Raw genomic sequence first — 19,435 nt, forward strand, 5'->3', positions numbered from 1 at the left:
AGTGCCATGGGGTTTTGTAGTGATTTTCAAATTTACGAGTTTGGGGAAGGGTCAATATAATCCCCTGTTGCTACGTTCACCTGGTACCGAAATAGTGTATTTCGTTACGAGTGCGGAAATAGTATCTTATGTCATAAGGCGACAAAAGTATTATTTTTAGGCACGCGAAGCGCGCCTAAAAAGTTACTTTTTCGCAGAGCGTGATGAGAAGTACCTTTTCGTTTACTCGTTTACTTGTAAACGAACAAAGGCACAGTTCCGCACAAAGTCAGCACAAGTCTTTTCGTTTTACAAATAAACGAAAAGACTTTTCGTTTACTTTTCGTTTACGAGTAAAAAGGCACTTTACGGCCCGAGGTGAAAGTAGAAGCAGTGTCAAAATAGTATATTTCGTAACGAGCTAAAAAACATTTTTTCACGAGTTACGAACAATATTTTTCATCACAATGTGGCGGAAATTGGACTTTTAGGCACACGGAGCGTGAAAACTATTGTTCGACACATGTGAGACGGGAATTTTCAGATCGTGTGATTGGCAGTCCTTGGCTTCGTTTCAGGCTGCCAACTTAACACTCGTGAAAATTCCATCTCACTCGTATCGCAATGTTTCCTTGACATTATTTTGATTATTAGAATTCAATAAAGCTCTTAAGTTACAGTATTTGATCGACGAAGGAGTTTTTGGCGATCCTGCTGTTGCTTCATTGGAGAATATTTCATTTCCATTTTCACCAAATGTCACATCACCAATCAACTCCTCCTCATCAGTAAATAAATCCTCACTGCCTAACTCTTCATCACTATCAGGAATTATACGATTTTGGCTCATTTTATCTGCTTCGAAATCACCTTTTCCTTTTTCAGTCATTCCATGTATTCACTATTCGGAGGATAGTGAAATACAAGAATCCGGTCACAGAAAAATTTTACTAAATCCTTTAGAATTTGAGATATACATCGAGAACTGGCGGTTGAATAGAATTGACTTAAACCGTTTGATCACTTCACTACTGAATTAGTTTTGTCATTTAAGAATAGTGAATGAAACAAGTTAATGTCAAGACAAATGATGACGCGACGAATTCAGTAGAGATCAATAAATAATGAGATAGACCCTTGTAAAATTCATCCCTCATACGGTATGATCCTTACGAGGCCCTCGAGACGCATGATCCTGGCGACGTGTGAACCTCGTGATTTATCATCCTTGGATGTATAATCTTCGCGAAGCTTCACGGTTTACCATAAAAGGTAACGTCGGCCGGTTTTGTACATTTTTCACATTTACTACGAAAATTACGGGTTTTTTACAATGTCATGTAAAAAACTACCGTTCTCGACAGATGCCCAACCCTACCCTCAAATACCGCTAAAAATTCCGCGTCAGTGTCCCCAACCCCCACCCGCCCAACATCGTCAATCTTCGCACTCCCCACCGTTGGCATCAGTGCTCCTAGAAAACATGGCGTGACACGATGGCTGTCTCGAATTACGAAAGAGCACAAAGTCTTTCCCGGGGGAATAATTCTAGTACGACCACAACGTTAGTGCGAAAACCTCGATCAGTGGTGCATTTAATAATCTACTGTGCATACACAAACAAATGTAAGATGAATTACGACATAACATGGATTATTCCAAAACTCAGGCGGCCCACGATACTATGGCACTTTGCTAGCTCTTTGACATTCGCCGCTGTTGGAATATTCTCCAAGATAATAATCCGTGAGTAATTATGTTCAATTAGCCGAAAAAAAACCATCATCGAGACTGAGTGGAAAAAAAAATGTGGCGATGACAAGCGGCAGTTTCCTGTCATCGTCACTTCTTCTAAAAGTTTCATTCCTCCTGTCCCCAATTTTTCATTACTTTATTCAATAGAATCGATTGATTAAATTGTTTGTCATTGACAGTGATTATTTATTTATGCAGAATGGCTGAATAAAACGACAGTCTTTAACAAACACTTAATCGAGAAGGCCTTGGACAAGAGACCAAAGAATGTCCCACTCATTACAGTATCCAATCATCACAGTTGCTTCGATGATCCAGGAATATGGGGTAAGTAGTGTTGTATCATTGAGGAGATTGCAAGTGAGACAGTTCATGTAACCGAATGGGTTGAGGATAGAATCGGTCAGTGAGGTGAGGATAGAATTCCTTCAGTGAGGTGCATAATGTGGAGAGAAAAGTGAAATGTCAATTGGATACGATTGCACTGACAATAGCTCATGAGATTGATGTTTATTTTATTATTTGAAACTTGCAATTGTTGAGGATAATTGGTTTTTTCAAACATTCTTCAAAGTCGACAGATATTCGTGTCTCTCAATTTGTTCATTGTGAAGTTGTCTGTCGGTTTTCGAAATGTTTTTGCTGACTTTCTTTGCTATTTTGAGGTATTTTTTTTTCTTAATTGTGGGACCGATTCGTTAGAGAAGAGATTGGAAATAGATAAAGAAGATAGGAGTTTTATGAGGTCGACTTTTATACACCAGATTAGGAACTATAAAGAATTAATTCTGGTAAGGGGAGACTACTATGAGTTTTAAAAGTCAGGGGATATTGGAATGAGATTCTCAGACATTGAAGATCGATTATATATGTCTAAAACTGAATAATTAGCGCGAAAAAATTAATTGTTTATCGTTCGTTTGCCCCGCGGACGCTTAAAATGTTGAAAATAATCCAAATTTTTTTTCAAAATTTGTGAAAAAATATGTACAATAACAATTACGAATTAGTTTTTTGAAATTCGACTCCTACACTGCTCATTTCGTTTTTTTTTCAATGAAAAAATAGATCTTTCATGTAAAATGGCCAAAAAAATGTTTCTGAAAGAATCGAGAATGTATTTTAAACATTATAAAGATAATTTTTTGTCTATTTTACATGAATAGCGCAAATTTTTATATTAATGCCCGGGTGGATTATCTATCGAATGTTATCTCGATTTTTTCCATCTTCATAATGTAAAATATGTCACAATTTCTATTGGATTTTACATCACGCAGGAATCCCTAGAAATTTTGATTGTACAATCAAAGAAGAAAATACTTTTCACAGCTGAGGAAATTCTCTTTATTAAACGAAGAAAAATTGCACGTTTGATTTGAATCATCAACAACTTATTGATTATTGAATTACTTCAATAAAGAGGAAAGTCTTCTTCAAAGGACCTTTTTTGTAGCAGAGAAAATTCTCAAAAGAAATGTCTTTTTACATTTCCTTGTGAAACTACTCTTAAAACTACACTAAATTATCTTATAATCAAGTGGCTTTAGGAGAAATAATTGAGAAAAATTTAGCTCATAAATTGTCTACAATAAGTGTCTCTACGTTTCGTCTCGAACTCATTATTAACCCGTATTCACATGACGTTTTACGTTGCATTATGCAAAATTATGATAATGAATTGGATAAAAAGACGTGACTGGACGATTCGCATTGTGATTGAGAGAGAATCCTCTCTCACGTGGTTTGATTCAGTCTGACGTAGCTTTGCATTATTTATTCATAGAAAATAAATGACGTTGGCTTTCACTGGTTGTTTCAGCCACCCTGGACCTGCGACATTTGCTCAGCAGAAGGAAAATACGCTGGTCATTAGCTGCACACGATATCTGCTTCACCAATGTATGGCATTCCTATTTCTTCATGTTGGGAAAGTGCATACCTACGATTAGGGGTGATGGTGTTTATCAGGAGGCCATTAACTTCTGCATTGAGAAGCTGGGGTGTGGGGACTGGGTACATGTCTTTCCGGAAGGAAAAGTCAATATGTTCAAGGAGAATATGAGGTTTAAATTGCTGTTTTGTTTTTTTATTCAATCGAGTGAAGTGGAAACACAAATTTCTGATGTCAACGGGATTTTTACAAATTCATTGGATTATTTTTTAACATGATTTTATGGTGATGAGAGTGATAAAATTTCTTCATCTCATTAAGGACATCCAAGTACTTTGGCTATTTTTTCTCCAGTGAAATGCTTTTCTACTTTTGTAGTCGAACATCAGAACTTTCGTTTGAGTCCCATTTGACCATAAGTTTCTGGACATTTTACAATGATTCTATTATTTGAACTGTGCAGGTCTGCATTTGAATCTCGATATTGAATCGTTAGGAAGCATTTTAAAAATCTGAAAAAAAAATAGAAAGTCAACTTTTGGAGGAAGATTGATGAAATAATTAAAAAATTGTAATTTTTGGAAATTACGGGCATCTATAAATAATTTAGGGGAGAGTGGGGCAAACTGAAACAGTCGAAAAATGACTATTTGATGCAACTCAAGCAAAACAATTTTTTTTTATTAACTCTTTCTATTATTGGGAGTTCTGATGAGAACAATAATTTGCCATTCAGTAGCATGAGAAATTATTGAGAATTTTTGAGGGTAGAGGATTTTGTCAATGGATTAATTGAAAATAAAATGAACCAGCAAAATCGAAAGTCCAGAGCAAGGCCCGAGGGAAGACCCAGAGGGGGAAATAGGAAAATGAGATGCTGAATATTAATCGAATGAAAAAAGAAAAGTATGATCTAATCAATTGAATTATAGTCAACTGAAGTATAAGACGATTAGAAAATTATTATTCTCATCAATACTCCCTATAGTCTAACAAGAGTTGATAAACAAAAGTTGATAAAGAAAATTTTTTTTTGCTTTAATTTCATCAAATAGTTGTTTTCGGCTATTTCATTTTCCCCCATGTTTTATTTTGCTCCACTGTTTCATTTTACCCCGCTCTCCTCTATAAACAATTAATTTTCCGCCACAAAAATCATTTCTTCGGAATGGTAATAAATTTATTCATATTCAGAATTTTACCAGAAATCGATTTCGTGCCTAAAACAATAAAGTTTTCGAAAGTTTAAACAATTTCAATTATTTATTTATAAACAACGAATGTTTAAGTAAATTAATTCTGTGCAAAATGTAAAAGATACTTGGATATCCTTAATGAGTAATTTCGAAAGAAAAAAGTCATCGAACTTCCATTAATTATGAAATTACCTCAAACATCAGTTATTTTAAGAAAAAATTCTTCTGAAATCATTCATTCTCAAAATAATGACATAATTACATATGACGATAGCTTCAGCTGTTTACAATGATACCAACAACCCATTGCGCTATAAAAAGAACGTAATACTTCGAGAATTTATTAGTCATTCGGAATAATCAGAAGGTGTTTGTAAACTTTTCAAAGTATTATTCCTGCGCAATTCCTTCCGGAAGTTATAAAACAACATATCAACTATTCCAATAGTCAATTTATCTCGAAAGACAGAGGTGCCAGCTGAAAATTTTGAAAGACATTTTTTGAAGCCAAGGAAATTCTGAACAAAAAATATCTTCCGGTTTTTGTTTCAAACCCCATTCTAATCGAGATAATTGCCCGGCTGCACTTGCGAATATCAAAATATTCAATTCCTTTTTATCTTGTTACCATGAAATTTATGGTTATCGTAAAATTCGTAGTAAAAATTGATTTGTGTTTCTTCCATTCAGCTCGATGTCCTCGATTCATCAATTACGAGTCAATTTCAACTAACAAATAATCCAGGTTGAGATAAGAGTCAGAGTAGCTTAAATTCGCAGGTTGAAATGGGGAATAGGGAGATTGATAATGGAATCACCAGTGATGCCATTAGTTGTACCAATTTATCACATTGGAATGGATGAGATTCTACCTAATGAACCACCATACATGATAAGGGTTGGGAAACGAGTGACCTTGTATTATGGAGAGCCCATAGACTTTAGTGATATGTTGAAGGAGCTGAGGACAGCAAATGCTAGTGAGATGGAAACTAGAAAGGCCATAACTGACCGAGTCGATGCGGAACTTCTAAGGTACATGAAATGGATTTTCGTTAAGGATATCCAAGTATTTTGATCATTTTTTTTCTCCAGTGAACTGCTTTTCTACGTTTGTAGTCAAACGTAGTCAACATTTGACCCTAAATTTCCGGACATTTTATAATGATTTGTTTATTTAAAAATGCAGATCAAAATTTGAATCTCGATATTGAACCGTTAGAAAAAATTTTTTTAATCTGAAAAAAAAAAAATTTACTTTTGGAGGAAGATTAATATTCGATTTTCCCCAATTATCTTTCGGATATATATCAGAAACCTATCGGAGTTAACTAGGAAATATATTTTCCAAAAAGATTACTTCTTGCTTCTTGCTCAGTTCCCGAAGAATATCTCCGAATCTAAGAGAGATAGCGAAATTTCCGTGAAAATATTTTGTGTAGTTCTTAATTTTCCCTACAAAAAAGGCTTTGGCAACAATTTTGCTACCTACCTCAGATTCTGAGCTGTTCATTAAAAAATGATCTAGAGTCAAAAACGACTTTAACCATTTTACCACTTCGCTACTGTTGGGAGACAGTTGAGAGACTTAGGGAAATTATTTTCCAATTTTTTTTTGAAATTTCCATTCACAAAAGGGAATTATTTAGATTTTTTAATTTTTAGAGAAATTTGATTTTTGAGATAGGTAAAAAAAGATTTTTCAGTTTGAGTAGGAATTTTCGACGAAAATTTTTTGTGCTCTCGATCTAAAATGGTTTTAATTACCTCACACCATCAAAAATGTGCTAAAATCGCAAAAAAACGTTAAAAATCTCCCGCTGCACCCCGAAAAATCGTATATTCGGTTTGAATTTCTAACCAAATGCACTATTCGGTTCGGTTCAAGAGCCGGTCACACATGCCTAACGATTAAAATGCTTCCATTCGGAAGCAAAAATAAAATTTCTATTCATTAATGACTTTTAATTGTTATTTCAGGTTAAAAACAATCACGGAAGACCTCCACGTTAGATCTTGACGTCCGAGTGACGGTTCACACCGTCACTTAACTTAGAATTAAATTTGATCAATTTCAATTGAACGTCCACGACACAAAAGATCATTGAAAGACCATTAAAAATCGAACACTCAAGAATGATCAATGTTTCACCCATATTTAAACTTCATTATCTTTATACACCTCCATGACCACAACAATCAACATGGATTGCAAAAGCAGTAGAGAAGAAACAAAAGAGAACAAAAAAAGAGAAAAAAAATCATACAATTAGTGTCAAAAGGTCGAGAGCCATCAAAACAGGTGATTGATTATCTTAAGTTTTAAGTACATTAGAGCTACAATTTTTGTAGATGTCGTATTCAATGAGAGGCCTAATCGTCTCGGAGATGTAAATAAAGTTAATTCAGTATATTATTTTTATTAAATCTGTTTACGTTCGTGCCTGGATCGTTGATCTCTGGAACTATGGGATTTAGGGGAAAACCCTGAGAGATCGTTTGTGTCAAGATTTTCAAGGGCAATAAAAATTTATTTTTCACTAAATTCTATAGTTCCGAAAATATTCGTGAAATAATAGTTATCAGTTCAAAATGTTTTTTTTGGGATTATCCCCAAAATAAAGGGTTTTAGAGAAAAATGTTGCAAGAGTTTTTTTGTAACCCTCTAAATTCCTGACAACAAAATGAAGGCATTTTCTCCCGAGCCCAACATTTTCGGAGATATTTGCAAAATAATCATCATTAATGTGTCCAAAATTGTTTCACAAATTTGGATTATGGTTTAGTTATTTAATTGTCGAAAGAGTTTTTTTTTTGTAGCCCTCTAAATTCCTCACAAAAAATCTGAACATATTGTTCCCTAAACCTAATACTTGCAGAAGATAGGTTTATGTATATATTTGAATTGGGGCTTGGATTGGTTTGGCTTGGATTGGATTTTCTTAATCATCTTGAAAACTAATGGGTTTAGAGAAAAATCTTATTTGTGCCATATAAATTGATAACAAAATAGATTTGAACAAATTTTTCGCTGAATTCAGAAGTTTGAGAGCTATTTGTAGAATGATCATTGCAATAAAATATTTTTACGTTGAAGTGCCTAGATTGCACTAGAGTTTAAGAGGTAAAGAAGATGTTTCTATGAATAGTCACCAAGAAGTGGGTAATTGTGTCAATGAAACGAAGCAGGGCATCCAAAAATGCTCTTGATAGTTTCTAAATGGATTATTCAAGGGCTTCGGAATTATTCATAAATTGGATTAAATATTTGTGACTAAATTTACTTTAAAAAATGATTGAAAAATGCAAAAATGTCGTGAAAATAAATCACATTACGTCTCAAACTGAGACGCTTATTCCGTTGAATAAGTGAGAATGAAACCATTTCGCCAATTTGAAAAATAAAGATACAACTCTTAAAACCAACATGATTATATTACGTATTTTTTAATATTCACAGTTCAGATACACAGCACATACAACGTCGTCAAACACTGGTATGTTCATGATTTGTATTTCTACACGCAAACAACTCGAATTTCATAGACTTGTCGGATTTCTCCTTGGCACATACACATCCTGTTCAATGTTTTGTAATGTCTCTTCTTTCTTTGTAAACTGATCACTCATTCGGTTGACGATCATCCAACATGTCAATGCGAGGTCTTTACACATAATTAACTCTTTCAAACAACTCAGTGTTGAAATTCATCGATTGAAGAACGTAAAACGACGACTCACAGCACACAACATTGAAATTATTTCGATAATGAATGATTCTATGACAAAATGTCAAATGTAATTTTATAAATCTAGTAAGAATCAATTAGAAGATTCTCACGAATATCTTTGAGGGCAAGTATTCCAGTGAAAAATGTCAGGAAACCTTTGTTTGTAGATAACTTAATTCTTTACAGAAAGGTCTGTCAACAGTCTGTGATAAGCCAACTGATTCCAGAGATATTCACAAAAAACTAAATATAATTTTCACAAATCGATCGAAAATAATTTTGCAGTTATTTGCATACATCTTCAACAGGAAGAGATTTATCTGAAGAATTCAATAACCTTCACTTGTGAAAACTTTGGTCTCTCGACCTGTTTTGAGTAAACCTACTAGTCCTGGAAGAAATTTGTGAAATAATTTTCATGAATTTGAAATGTGGAATATAATTGTGATAAATCAAGTAAAAATCAATTGAAAGATCTTTATAATTATATTCAAGGGGAAGCTATTCAACGAGAAATGTCAGTAAACCTTCGTGCATCACTAAAATCTCCACTAACAGATCTTTCCACATTTTTTAATGAACCAGTGTAAAAATATTCGTAAAAAAACAAATGTAATTTTTATGAATCAGCCAACAATGATTTTCCAGCTATCTGCATATATTTTCGAAAGGAAGAGATTAATTGAAAAAATCAATAAGATTCTCTTTAGAGATGCCCTGAAGAAATGGCTGACATTTACTATATACTACCGGATTCCAAAAATATTGGAGAAATGATACTTTGGATTTTGTCCAATATTAGTGTTCATAGTTCTGTGAATATCTTTGAAAAGAAAAGCTTTTATGGACAGGTGTCAAAAGAACCTTGTTGTAAAAAAATCCACATCCTAAAACTAGATCACTCGACATTTTTCAATGGACTCACTGATTCAAGAGCGATTCACAAAAGCACATGAATTATAATCTCTACGAAATTGTCGAAAATGAATTTCCAGATGTCTGCATGAAAAGTCGGAATGAAGAGGTTTGTTGAGGATGGTCAAAAGACATTTACCTCGCAAACCCACTCACTCACTTTCGAAACAATTGCATTATCAACAGAAAAATTAACTTCGATTCATCTCCTCAGTCATTTCCCAATCGCCTGACCATCAGTTGCATTTTCCACAATTTTTTTATATTTTATAACTCTAGGACGTGAGAGGAGTGATTTTCTGACATGAACATTATTAAATTTCTGAAGGACAAGGAGATGACAACTATTTTCATTATTCAGCCACTTTTCTTATTTATTTAATCCTTTTACTGATATACGTTGATTTTTTCATTTTTAGTTTAACTTCACGTATTTATTAAATATAACTTTTTTTCATGTGTATATATCTCATATATTTTTACATAAAAACCTTGCAGGTATTTTCATCCGACAAAATAAGATAAACTCAACAGAAGAATAATATTCTTTTATACATTCCATCGTCTCCCGACCTGACGTTGGAAATATAACAATTATTAAAATCGATATATTAATTTACTTCTCTACCTCGTCGCATCTCTCATCTCGTTATTAAACATTTCTTTTTCCTGTTTATTTACAAAAGCTTAATTGGCAACGTAAACGTTAAGTCCTTAACTTCGATATGAGGTTTTCTTTGTAAAACGTAAGAGGTACAAAGTAAGAAGACAAGCGGAAATAATGTCAATTCATTTCGGCGAAATCATTAAATTCCTGGAGTTTGGGGATTTGTTCGATTATTAACCAGCACATGATTTTGAGGAATCAACACTCGGGATAATACTCTTAGGTAGCTATCGCTTTTAATGTTTTTTGGAATGGAAACTAAAGACGCAGGCTACATCTAGGCCACTGGTTTCTTACCCTCAGACAATCATTTCAGGAGAGAAGTGGTGAAAAGAGATGAAAGAGAAAATGATTAACAAAATCTTCGTCAATCCACAACTTAATCGGCACGTAGTTTTCGCAATTATCCCCTTTCTTTTACCACTGCCCTCGCAGATTTAATTGAATCATTAATTCGTTCCTTCAGATTTCTTTTAAAGCTAGATTATCAATCTTTAATTATTTCCATTGGTGACCTTGCGGAGATTAGACTTATTGAAATTACATATACTGCCGAGCAGTGCAGTTCTGTCGTTCCCAGCTGGAGGTGCTGCGGGTTGACTTTTTAATTGCTCTGATGGCACTGGCATCGGTGGCGGTGGCGGTGGAGGTCCCACGTTGTTGTTTATGTTATTGTTGTTCCTCAGGGGATGGCCTTGATTTTGGTGCTCGTTAGAACCTTCAAATGGATAAATACATAATGATCACCATAAACTCACAAAAATAGCAAACTAAACGTTCTATAAAAGGCGAAAGAAAGAGAAGTTGAGAGAAAAGATCAATAGTTCAGTCCATACTTTTCAATTATTCAATTACTCTTAATGTGATCAAGCACCTTTTGATGACCTACGTGTCATAATCGAACGCAGTACGCGCCATCAACTTTTGTGTCCAGCTGGATCGAAATTCAAATATTGATGAATTGGTAAAATATTGAGATGGTTATTTCTTATGAGGGAAATTTTGCAGTGAAAGAGTAAAATGTAACGAGTCATTTTACCCCATTCTCCTGGGAAATTATTGGGATAATGACGAGGTTTAGAAAAAAATGTCAAGAGCCATTTTTCACGGGGAAGTTTTCAAACTACAAAATAGGGTCCTTGACATTTCTTTAATGCACTCTTAGAAAAAAATGGGAATTTCATGGGCAGTTTAGTAGTTATCTTATGAAAAGCGACATTGAAAAGCGAGGATGTTATGAGACATCCTCACGCTTTTAACTGAACAAGAAAATATGAGCCGGGAGCCCATCAAAAAAACCTGGTCAAATTAACTTTGGGAAAATGCACTGTTGTGAATATGAATGAGATTATTGAGATTAATTTTTCAATTATGATTGAAAATTTAAGAATGTATTCACCTGAATTTTTATGATTTTATTAATTTTTCAATAATTTTACAGATTTTTTACATCCAATTGTGAATTTAAAATGAAATTCCTTCCAATTTCAATGAAACAGTCACTTGATAAAAACTTGCAAAAAGTGTAATCCGAAAAAAAGAATTCAATAGAATTTCCTAGGAAAAATATTTTTCATAATTTTTTATACTTGTAATTTGATATTGTGAAATTCTCAATGTTAGAAAACTTTCTGATTAAGGAATTGAAATAATTACCATGGGATGGAGGTGTCAGAGTACCGACACTGGTCGTGGTGGATGTACTTGTAGGACTGTCAGATCTCTCAGGACTTTTTCCATTAATCTGTTTGAGTCCATTGGTTCCGAGGTGACTTGAAGATCGTTGTTCTTGAGCTAATTTCTGCTCCTTTTTCTGTAGAAGAAAGAATAAGCGAAGTCAGTTATTGATAAAGGAAACACATGGACATACCTACGATCTACCCAACAATAAAATGAAATAAATGATAATTTCACTGATTATGAGAGAAATTTTCTTAACTTTTTTTCTAAAACCTTTGAGTCATAAAATAAATCGACAATCATTTGAGCCTGTTTTATGAAGCAAAATGCGTTTTTAACAACAATTTTCAATTACCAAATTATCATCAATGATATATTCAAATTCCGAAATAATCTATCAACCAGTAATCGTGTCAGATGTTTGATCATTACATGTCTAATTGAAAAATCCCTTTATGAAATTTATAATTATTTACTCAATAGTTAATAGAAAATTTAAATCATGAATTATTTTCATATTTTCAAATTTCAAATAACATAATAAAATTATAATAATAGAAAGGTGCAAATTCTAATATTACAAAATATTACAAATGTAATGATTGTCGACTGATCGCTGTTTTCAATTAACGATTTTTTGGCCCAAACAAGACTTATTTGAGAACTGATTCTTTTTTCTCTCAGTGTAGTCAACGACAAAATGTATCTGTCAGATGTTCAGAAAATGTGCAACAGGCTTCAAATGAGGATAACTGTAACACTGAGGGTTTCCCGCAAGGCAGCTGTATAAAATATTCAAACCAAGCCATAAAATCCACTCACCAATTTATGCTTCCTCTTCTTCATCTCCTCCTCGGAGCTCATCATCTCCTGAACCTTGACCAGCCTCTTCTGATGCCTGGCAACCTTCTGCTCGTCCCTCAGTCTCTGCTCAGCCTTATTAGCAGCAGCCAGAAGTGCCTCCTTCAGATGGCTGCTCAACTTAAAATGAGGTTTTTCGACAGATCCGCTGGCATTCACCCCCCGCCTCGCATTATCGAAGAAGGGGTGCTCCAGGAGTCTCGAGAAAGTGGGAAGATCCTGTTTCAGCGCTTCAGGGGACAGGATCACCTCTAGAAGATTCTTCAGGTGAACATCACAGTGCGGAAGGTCTGTGCATGTGGCTTCCAGCAGAGGTCTACCGAATGCCATCTCGTACAAAACGTGACCTAGTGCGTAAACGTCTACTTGAGTTGTCGCGTGGAGTTTTCTCCTCTGAACAACGTAGGGTCGGTAGAAAGTGGGCAGGCCGAGGAGTCCATTCTCAATGTCAAGTAATTTAGCACCTGTAATTAACAAGATGAATGCAGAAATTGCAAAAGCAATCCATAAAAACTAATGAAATAAAAAACAAATTTGAAATTGAAATCTTGAAATGTAATCAGCTGATAATTATAAGATTTTGTCGAGAATGAGTAATCGAAAAAAAAGTTTCAGAGGTGTCTCTTGTCGGGAATGTTCTCAGCTAGAGAGGAAATATATATTCTGATTTTCTACTACGATCAGGTGATTGTAGGACGATTGCATAATTATGGAAAATGTCATATTTTTTCTATTTTTTTCTCGATAATTTTTATATTCGAAGATATAACATCGTTTTAGGAAAATCATACATATTGTGGATCATTGCAGCTCTATGTAGTTGAACCTTGACTATAAGCTATATTTTGGGTTCATTATAAATGAAAAGAGGAATGGCTAGGTCAAACATGCAATAAATTCCTTTTTATTCTGGAAAAGAGCTTGCCCAATTCTTTTGTATGTCTTCCCTATTGGAAGAGATAATAATCCTAGAAAAATAAAAATTTTATATTTTTCATTAATGAATTATTTTAAAAAATTGCTGTTAGAGAATTTTACGACGGATCATTATTATCTAAGAATTATCCTCCAAATTTCACATGAATTCCGAATAAAAATGTAAATGTCTTTCATATAATCGTTTCTCATCCATTTTAAAGAGAAATGGCTCCATTAACATATAAAAATTCAATTTCACTGAATTATAGTGTTGAGTGACGAATGTCAAAAAACTTCACATTTCAAAATTGAATACAAAATTATGTAATGCCAATAACTGAAATTTCCTAAAAATTACTAGGTAAATATTTCTAAAACACGTGGTTTAAAAATTCTTCACATAAAGATCTGTTGACAAATTTACCGAGATCATTAATTTATGAGATAAGTATTTTCAAAACGATTTAAAACACTTCCAAATTTGAACGTCAAAAAATTACCCACCTGTTGGAGTAATGAGAATATTTCCAGTGTGCAGATGTCCATAAGGAAGTCCCTTCTCATGTAAATAGCTCAGGGCTTCTAATATTTGATAAGAATACGTCGCTATTTCCGAGGAAGCCAGTGGTTTCGGCTGTTTCGGATTCCCGTATTTCTTGATGAACGGTTGCTTTGGTTTTGTGTTGCACAAAATGTCCCTCAAGGTGCCGTTGGGATGGAAGTTCCTGATCGTGAGGGCTCCTGTGTCTGTCACGTGCTGGTGAACGATTCCCTCGATGTTGGTGTGCTTCAGGGTTCCTAGGCTCTTGAAAACTCCCTGCATGTCCTTGTCCGGGAGATGCTTGTCCGGTCCGAATTCCACCCATGCTAGTAAGAGTTCTTGCTTCGGGTTCTGGCGGTTTTTCACTGTGTAATAGTGTTTTCTCAACCGCCAGCCCATGTCCACAATCGGCTTGCCAATCTCGAAGTTTGCATCGCTGCGGAGGGCTAGGGACACCTGTTGCAGTGCTATCTCTGAAATGAAACATTTAATCATTTATTTCTACTCGTAACAATTCTAGAAACTTCGAGAAAATTCTTCAGTTTCACAGAAAATTCTCCGATTTTCTAAAAAAACTCGAGAAAATTCTCCGGTTTTCTGAAAAATTCGCGAAAATTCTCCGGTTTTTCGGAAAGTTTAAAAAAAAACGTTCGATTTTCTAGAAAATTCGAGAAAATTCTCCGTTTTTACAGAAAATTCCAGAATAGTCTTCGGTTTTCTCGAAAATGTGCGAAAACTCTCGGATTTTCTAGAACTTTCAGATATTTTTTGAAAAATTAAATTTGTGTCAATCCATACAATTGAAAAAATGCTAAGCGGCTGCATCCTTTCACAGCAGTTAGGCTTAACGTCACATGTAAGTAGCAACTGACCCATTAACAACAGAATAACATCATAGACGTGTCCACGTTAAATCTAACTGCTGTATCAAGGATACGGCCGCTTAGAATTTTTTTAAATGTTTATTGAGACCAAGGTTGAACAATTACAGGTACTCAGTCACAGTGGACGGATTATTTCCGTATAATGAACAAAACAAACACCGAACCATTTTTTAATATGTAAGATATTATATCACTGCAGTTACATTGCTCGTAATAATCTTATGACGGTATTTGCGTTATACACTATCTTGTTATAGTACATTACGTAACTAGTGCGGAAAGCAGGCGGTTACTCACGAGGGCGGCACAGCCGCCCGGTTACACGCACGTATCATACAAAATATTCTTTGAGATACCCAACTCATCGCTCGACATTCGGAATCGAGAATTCTGAGTCATAATGACAGGGTACATATGGGGTAGGGTGAACAGGCCAATTGCTGGGCGGTTGAGGGAAATTCGAGTTTCCTGGTAGGATCTAAAATAAAAGTATCACCTAAATGGATTCCATATCTTCAAGAATGTTTTAATTAGCAGAAACAAATTATCTGAAGTCAAGATAACATAACAAAGAATAAATAAACTAACAAATAGTTCAATTTTAATCCTTTTTCTGTGAAATTTATGAAAAAATTTCCAGAATTTTGTACGCACATACGGACGGGACACACAGACATTCGGAAAAAACATCATATCTCGACGTTTCATAAGATTTTAAGTCATTTCCAAGCAAAATCAGATAAAGCGGAAACAAGCGAAAGATTCGACAGCAGAAGATTTGTCTTATAGGCGAATCTAGGGGTATACAAATGTTTTTAAGTAATGTACAAATTCTTCCGTACTTGAAAAACATTTGTACACATGATTATTTGAATTTTCTACCCTTAAATATTCCCTAAATTGGATTTTCCGCTGATGAATATTCTGCTAGTTTCAGCTTCATGAAAATCAGAGAATCGAAAAATCGACCGATTACAAAGCTTCCATTCGGAAGCAAAAAAAATATGGAAAATAATGTGATAAAATTACCGTGCAGTGGTGCCGTATAGTTGTTAGGATCGAGAAAATGTTTCATTGGCAGCGACGATGCCAATATGGGATTCATTAGTACCGTATTTAAATAATTCTGCAGTCCAATTTGTCGTTGAGCTATAAAGTCAGTATCCATATTACCAATGATTCTCTTAGGGGGCAATGGTAACTCAATCCCCGAAATGGATAAAGCTGCATTGAGTTGAACGAATTCATTGTACCGTCTGCTAATGCGCCACGATCTCTCGGGCAGTGGGCCTCGCTGTGTCCTAATCACATACTCCTAGAAAAGGCGAAAAAAAATTCTAAAAACAATTGTCATCAGTTATGGGAGATGCCCTGTAAGTGGTGGTCGTTCAGAATGTTATGGAGATGTTGTTCAACTCATTCACCTGGACAATATTTACATTTGATATTAATTATTCCTATATTTCCTGTCTGTCATTCCGGCCGTTGGGAAGCGCTTCACTGCAGTTATAGCAAAAAATGTCCGTCACACGATCTAAAAAAACCTTTCAAGCTCATACGATTGCAACCCTCGCCTTCGGCTCGGGTTGAAACTCATATTCGCCGGGGATTTTTTTTCGGCCTTATGACGAAATCCACTAAATCTGGGATTAAAGTAGCTCTACCCTTACGGTAAATTCAAAGATTATTGAAAGCTGCAAAAAAATTGCAGAAAACTCGATTAGATTTGGAATTCTAATTTTTTTCTCAATTTAATTATCGTTTTGGTTTTTCAAAAAAGAAATGTTTAAAAATCAGGATTTAACCCAGTGTCTTATGTGAAAATTAACATTCCCATTGTAATCAAAGATTAAAATTTGATTTTTTTTCATTAGATGTGAAAAAATCAAGAATTTTTTGGACACCTCATAAAAAATAAAAAATAATCCACCGTTTTGCAAACAAGTTTCATTATTTATTTATAAGAGGGCAATGTTTACAAAAATATCAATATTTTACGCAATTTAATCTAGATAATACTGACTGGGTATGAATTTATTCAAATTTTTTCCATGCAATTTAGTTGAAAAATTTAAAAACTCAAAATAAAAAAAAATATCCAAATATCCAAAAGTATAGGGTAGCCCGACCGACGGGTAGAACTACTTTAAACGTGTACCGAAATGTCAACGAAGAGGAGATTGAAGAGTTGAAAGGTTGCATAGTGATAATGGTTTTAGTATCTTTAGAACTAAGAAAATGGTTTTGAGGAATGTTTTCTCATGGGCTGCAGGAAATATTAGAAATTTTTTTGCAAAAAGTTTTAGAATCAAGAGGAACAGTCCCAAACAATTAAATATCATTATTGATCCAAGCCTTTCCTGAGGTTTTGAGAACTAAGACATTGATCACGTTTTCTGCCACTGATTAGAACTTAATCAGGAAAGAATTACACTCATCAAAAAGCTGAAGAATTGTAATAATAACTCATCGGAATCGATTCCTCAAACAGATATGTAATACGATAGTTTAAGATATCAGATAACGGCCCGTAAAACCTGGAAGTTGGACGGCCTCAAGAACATAGAACATCTCCCAACAATTCCCCTAACCCTCTTCTCCTCCAATAAATTTACAAATTAATCTCCATGCTTATTCATTTCACTGCATACATATCTGCTTTAAAAAAATCTTCTACTCCAGCATTTTTACAAATACTAAAAAAAACCGTCGGGTTAGAACCAAATATCATGAAAAATTATCTCTACCTCACGAGTCGTCACATAAAAAACTCAATAAATTCTCCTAAACCCCTTTTCTCCAAAGATACTCACTCAAATGACGTGAGTGAGGTACGGGGAGGTTGGGGTAAAATGGACACTTTTGACTTTTTTTAAATGTTAATGACGGCTTGCAATGTTGACAAAATATCATAATTTTTTTTTCATTGCAAAGAACAATTCTTTTCCTTTGTGATGAGCCTGAACTGAGCTCAATTGATAAATTTATTTCTGAGTTATGAGTAATTAAAAGAAAAGTCTAAAGTGTCCATTTTACCCCACTCGCCCCTATTTTACATCATCTCTCCAAGAGCACCTACAGGTTGATTTCGCGAATGCATCCAAAATACGGAGATGCAGTGAGTAATGTCAAAATGTCAAATGTCAAATGTCAAAAGTGTTACTCCAACATCCCAACATTCTCCATAACATCCTCACATCATAAAAATAAAAAATATTGAGTAGAAAATTACCGTGTGACCGTTAATAGTCCTAGCATTTTCGATGACACTTGTCAACTTCTCTGTATCATCTAGCAACACTTTATTCGTATATTTTTTCTCGAATAAAGCCATTGATCATCAGTAATATGGGGAGCAGAGCCCGTGATGGGCGTACTGCGTTTTTCTACCGCGTAGTTTCCCAGCGGCGCCATAAATGACGCGACGAAGATTCATCTCAGCATTGATTTATCAATTCACTCTTATCTAATTCACTTTCAATTCACCAACACTTTTAGATTAATTATTACGGGTTAGAAGTTTGTGGGAGAATTTTTCGGTGGCGATAGCCAGAGGTGACTGTCGTCCTTGACGTCTACGGGTATTCATTCGCCATTTTGTCACGTTGCCATGTTTTTCCGTGTCAGCAGTATCAGGCACTGGGTAGAGGTGATAAGTCTCGGATCTTTAACATTATTCAGCGATTCAGATGAATTTCGGTGGGTTTTAAGCGAATTAGAGGGGAGACTGTGAGCGGAATGCCACTTGCCAGGGATTTTCAAAACACTGAGACAACTAGGGCGATCGATTTGTGGAGTTTTGGTTTGTTGTTGGCATTGGGTTCATTCGGATTCTTGAAGATAGAGGCGCTTTGGGCTTTTCAATGGATAAGTTTGTTACGAGTCCAAACAAATGATTTTTCATTGCTCAAGCCCAAAAAGGGCTCTTTTACCGACGGTAGTTAAGCATGAGAAGTAGGTCTTTTTACCGTTGAGCAGTATAAAAGTGAGAAATGCACTACTTAGGAGTGAAAAAGTGAGAATTGCACTCCTTAGGACTGAAAAACGTGTGGCGCCACCCCAGCGTTAATGTACCAAAATATAAAACTACATATAAAAACTGATAAATTCAGCCAGTGAATCCCCTTCATTATCTTCAAAATTGTTAAATTTTAAATTTGAAAATACACCTGAAAATTAAAATGAAAAATAAATTATTAAAAAATTAATAATTTATTAATTAAATGAAATTGAAAAATATTTTCTGAATTTTTTAATCAATTAGTTGTTAAATTTCACAAACTACTTATTGAAATTCAACAACTAATTAATTAAAATTCAGAAAAGATTTTGAATTTCACCAGCTACTTATTGATATTCAAGAAGTAGTTGGTAATTTATTTTTTTAACAATTAGTTGATGAATTTCAACTACT

At 34.5% G+C, this 19,435-nt stretch overlaps 2 protein-coding genes across 4 annotated transcripts; one reads left to right on the top strand and one right to left on the bottom strand.

Moving 5' to 3' along the window:
- The first annotated feature begins 1,250 nt into the window (after window positions 1-1,250).
- Window positions 1,251-8,250, top strand: LOC107036507 (tafazzin homolog). Its single transcript, XM_015254523.2, has 5 exons — window positions 1,251-1,725; window positions 1,933-2,061; window positions 3,557-3,800; window positions 5,605-5,859; window positions 6,805-8,250. Exons 1-5 carry the CDS (start codon window positions 1,476-1,478, stop codon window positions 6,842-6,844), a joined length of 918 nt encoding a protein of 305 aa, XP_015110009.1. The 5' UTR covers window positions 1,251-1,475; the 3' UTR covers window positions 6,845-8,250.
- On the bottom strand, window positions 8,241-18,836 carry LOC107036506 (PX domain-containing protein kinase-like protein). Of its 3 annotated transcripts, none has more exons than XM_015254521.1 (7): window positions 18,254-18,836; window positions 16,051-16,336; window positions 14,101-14,610; window positions 12,640-13,142; window positions 11,794-11,950; window positions 11,012-11,071; window positions 10,767-10,855 (listed from the first exon to the last, which is right to left on the bottom strand). In XM_015254521.1, exons 1-6 carry the CDS (start codon window positions 18,353-18,355, stop codon window positions 11,055-11,057), a joined length of 1,575 nt encoding a protein of 524 aa, XP_015110007.1. In that variant the 5' UTR covers window positions 18,356-18,836; the 3' UTR covers window positions 10,767-10,855; window positions 11,012-11,054. The 3 variants fall into 3 exon arrangements, with proteins under 3 accessions (XP_015110006.1, XP_015110007.1, XP_015110008.1); XM_015254522.1 differs by having other exon boundaries at window positions 10,774-10,855; window positions 11,027-11,071; XM_015254520.2 differs by lacking the exon at window positions 11,012-11,071 and having other exon boundaries at window positions 8,241-10,855.
- Between the last annotated feature and the right edge of the window lie 599 nt (window positions 18,837-19,435).

The sequence above is a fragment of the Diachasma alloeum genome, unplaced genomic scaffold (genome assembly GCF_001412515.2).
Source record: "Diachasma alloeum isolate Michigan unplaced genomic scaffold, Dall2.0 Dall_scaffold_00209, whole genome shotgun sequence".
NCBI classification, from domain to species: Eukaryota; Metazoa; Arthropoda; class Insecta; order Hymenoptera; family Braconidae; genus Diachasma; species Diachasma alloeum.